Source organism: Acanthisitta chloris, unplaced genomic scaffold (assembly GCF_000695815.1).
Source record: "Acanthisitta chloris isolate BGI_N310 unplaced genomic scaffold, ASM69581v1 scaffold33143, whole genome shotgun sequence".
In the NCBI taxonomy this organism is placed as follows: Eukaryota; Metazoa; Chordata; class Aves; order Passeriformes; family Acanthisittidae; genus Acanthisitta; species Acanthisitta chloris.
This window is the reverse complement of record NW_008666281.1, coordinates 38252-41660: the sequence shown is the minus strand read 5'-3', so window position 1 is coordinate 41660 and position 3409 is coordinate 38252. Positions and strand designations below refer to the sequence as shown.

General features: G+C 39.7%; 1 protein-coding gene across 1 annotated transcript in view; it reads right to left on the bottom strand.

The window, feature by feature from the left end:
* The window catches only part of ARMC2 (armadillo repeat containing 2), a 61393-nt gene that overhangs the window by 22696 nt on the left and 35288 nt on the right, over positions 1-3409 (bottom strand). The window contains exons 11-12 of the mRNA XM_009072024.1: positions 2672-2817; positions 372-471 (exon numbers count right to left, since the gene is read on the bottom strand). Coding sequence (XP_009070272.1) covers positions 372-471; positions 2672-2817 — 246 coding nt within the window. The remainder of the gene's footprint in view (positions 1-371; positions 472-2671; positions 2818-3409) is intronic.

Here is a 3409-nt window from a genome sequence, read left to right as displayed (position 1 = left end):
ATGATCTGTAAGGTCGATTCCAACCCCAAAAATTCTATGATACTATTAATTTTCTGCTACTAAATATTCAGACAAACAATTTATTTTAAAAAGTACTTTTTAAAACTCAGAAAAAAATTTAAGTACTCAAAGGAGTGTTTCTGCACATGCAAAGGATACACCAGTTAATGAACTGTCCTCTGTATTGCTTTGTATTTATAATCCAAATTGTTTCATTTTCATTATTTACTACTTAGAAATGCTGTCAACCACTTATAATTTTTATTTGGTAAATGCATAAAAGTAGGTCACTGAAAACAAGCTTATACACAATAATACACAGACACACCAGAGGATTAATACATAAAAATCAAGAGATGAAAAAAACTGACCTGCTGCTTCTGATGTTTGTTTAGTAGGGCTAAAAATAAGGCATAACATCTGGAGCAGTCTGCTAAAGCTGCACAGAAGTCATCGTAGGAAGAAAGTTTGCTACACAGAGAAAAAAAAATACAAATGAACAAAAGGACTTTTTTCCACCAAAGGTTTTTATTTAAAAAAATCTCTCTCTGCTTTTGACTCAGTGCTGTATTTTCCAACAAATGAAGTGAATGCCAATACTCTGACTTCTAGCAGAGGCATATGCAGTTACATAAGAGCACAACAGAAGTCTAGCTATCCTTGCCACAGTGAATTACAGGAAGAAGCAAACATAAGGAGCTTCCCAACCTGCTTGCCATATGGGCACAGTATGCTAACACTAGCACTTCTTAGCTTTAAATGGGAGAACTGTCACTTCAAGATGATGTGGGAAGTCAGACAGGAGAGGAAATAAAGGGTCCCTTCCTCCTGCAGATCCAGTAGAGCCCACCAACAGCACTAAGAGAAGACATCTCTCACCAGCAGATATGGAGAATGTGTCTCCTGCAGTCACAATTCTATTTCTGCACATTCCCTAACAGCTGCTGCAGCCCTACACTTGCTCACCTTGACCATTACAGAGACCTGGACATACTTTGGTCATACCACAAATACTGCAATAACAGAGCAAACTAGGATAGTCTCTTCCTTCCCATCTAGTCAAAACCAGAAAAGACTGTAATGCTGTTCAATTACAGGAAGACTTACAGACTTAGCGAAATGAATGCTCTGAATAGATTGAACACATTCTCTACAAAGAAGCTGCCTAAAGATACTGGCTGAGAGAAAAGAATCATCATTCTGTATTACTAGAAGACAAAACAAAATTCAAATCTGAGCTACAAACTGCATAGTTGGGTTTTTTTGTGACTGCAATTTCCAGAAAGCTAATTAAATTGATTTTATGGCTAATTTGTATCCTTGGAGCATGCAGTTCATTAAACTTAAAAAAAAATGGAAGCAGTAGGAAACTTTAAATAAGACACATTATTTTTCTCCATATTGAATTCTAGATCAAGTGAATGTCCTTATCAGAATTACAGTATAAGTATCGATTACACTTAATTATAAGGCCATTACCCCACTTTTTATGGCATTCTCCAAGTAAAGTAAATGCTCTCTCCTTAGGAGAAATAAATACACTCAAAGTGCTCCAATCACTGGTAAAACTCATTTTTAGGAATAAAATTTAGAGGCAGATGTGGACAAGGTGGCATGGAATTAGGGAAGCAATGCACATGCTTTACAGGCAGCACAAACAGCAAAGGACAGATTTGCCTGCTTTCAGCTGTGGAGAGGAAGGTATGACAGCCCCTTACCTAGCTGCTCTTCAAAGCACAACCTGACCTCATCCAGAAAGCAGCATGTGATGGATAATTTGAAGGGGCTGAACAGGAAAAGAATTCCATAGCAGAATCTCAGTGAACTTGGAGCCACATGACTCAATACAATAACAAAGCTCCAGTAGCAAATACTTTGTCCAGAACATCATTCCTAAGCTGTGTTATAACCCAACTACTCCTGAAATCACCAACAGCTGATTTCACAACTTCTTCAAAATCCTTATGTTGTTTGCAAGTCCATCTAACACTGGATACTGCAAGCTGGTGCTTGGTAACTGGAAGATTTTTGACTGAGAAACTATTCAGACTACAGAACAATCTCTGGTGACTCACTCATACTGATCTCCCTCTAAAAAGCACAACCTGGGAAGCAGTCACTGAGCTGCTCATAAAACTGAGATTCTTTCAGCACTTCCATCTGCACACTCAAGCCCTGATCCCAGAGATTAATCTCCCTAAACACTCTGTGACAGCTCAAAACAATGAACACTGGCCACATTTTCTCTCTTCTGTATTTTATTTCACAATACAGAGTCCTTTATATAACTTCGGCTTGTATAATTTCTCTCATTTTTTTAAAAAACATAGCCTAAAATAGAATTTAGAAACACCTAACAATTTAGGCAGATACAAAATATAAGAAATGGTACTTTGAAAAACTCAATCAGAACCTGTGGGATCGGAGAATGACACAAAACATTTTTCATGGGGATGATGAATCCAAGTTTATATGGCTACAATTAAACACTTCTGTAAGTATTAATAAAGACATAAATATCAAAGAAAATCACTCAAAGCTACACAAATCTTGATAAAAAACAATGCAATGTAAATCTTCCAGTTTCAGTGCTTGGTCCTGCCTCTTTTGAGGTCACTCAGTGCAGTAAGACAGACCTGAGTGCACGCAGAGCTCTGTGTTCCAGACATACCTGAGGATCCTGACGATGTAGGTGCAAATATCCTGCTCACTCACACGCTGCTCCAGCGCCACACAGAGCTCAGACACTGCACCACTGCAAACCAGTTGGCATCTTGCCGCAGGCAAATCAGCCAAGTTTCGCAAAGTAGCTGTCAGCTGCATATAGAATATTGAAACATTTATTAATCACAGCTGTCTGCAGCAGCACACACACAGTTCTGAAAATTTAACACAGCCCGTGTCTCGTTTATAGCATCTAAGGCAGTCTGAGTGTCCTGTTAGCATTCTGCAGGTATGTACACACCAATGAATTACAACAGGAAATTTATAAGCAACAGAACTGTGTATTTGAGATAACTGTTCGAAAATGAAAGACTGATACTGGTCCTGGCCTGTATGCAATCTCCACCTTGGAGGGACACAACATAGAATCATGGAATTTCAGGGGTTGGAATGGACCTTAGAGATCATCTAGTCCCAATCCCCTGCCCTGGGCAGGGACACCTCTCCACTAGACCAGGCTGCTCAAGGCTTCATCCAGCCTGGCCTTGAACACTGCCAGGGCTAGGGCATCTACTGCTCCCCTGGGCAACCTGTGCCAGTGTCTCACCATCCTCACAGGGAAAAATCTTTTCCTAATATCTAACCTAAATTTCCCTTTTCAATTTGTACCCATTGCCCCTTGCCCTGTCACTGCAGTTCCTAACAGAGTCCCTCTCTGGCTTCCCCGTAGCCCCTTCAGATACTG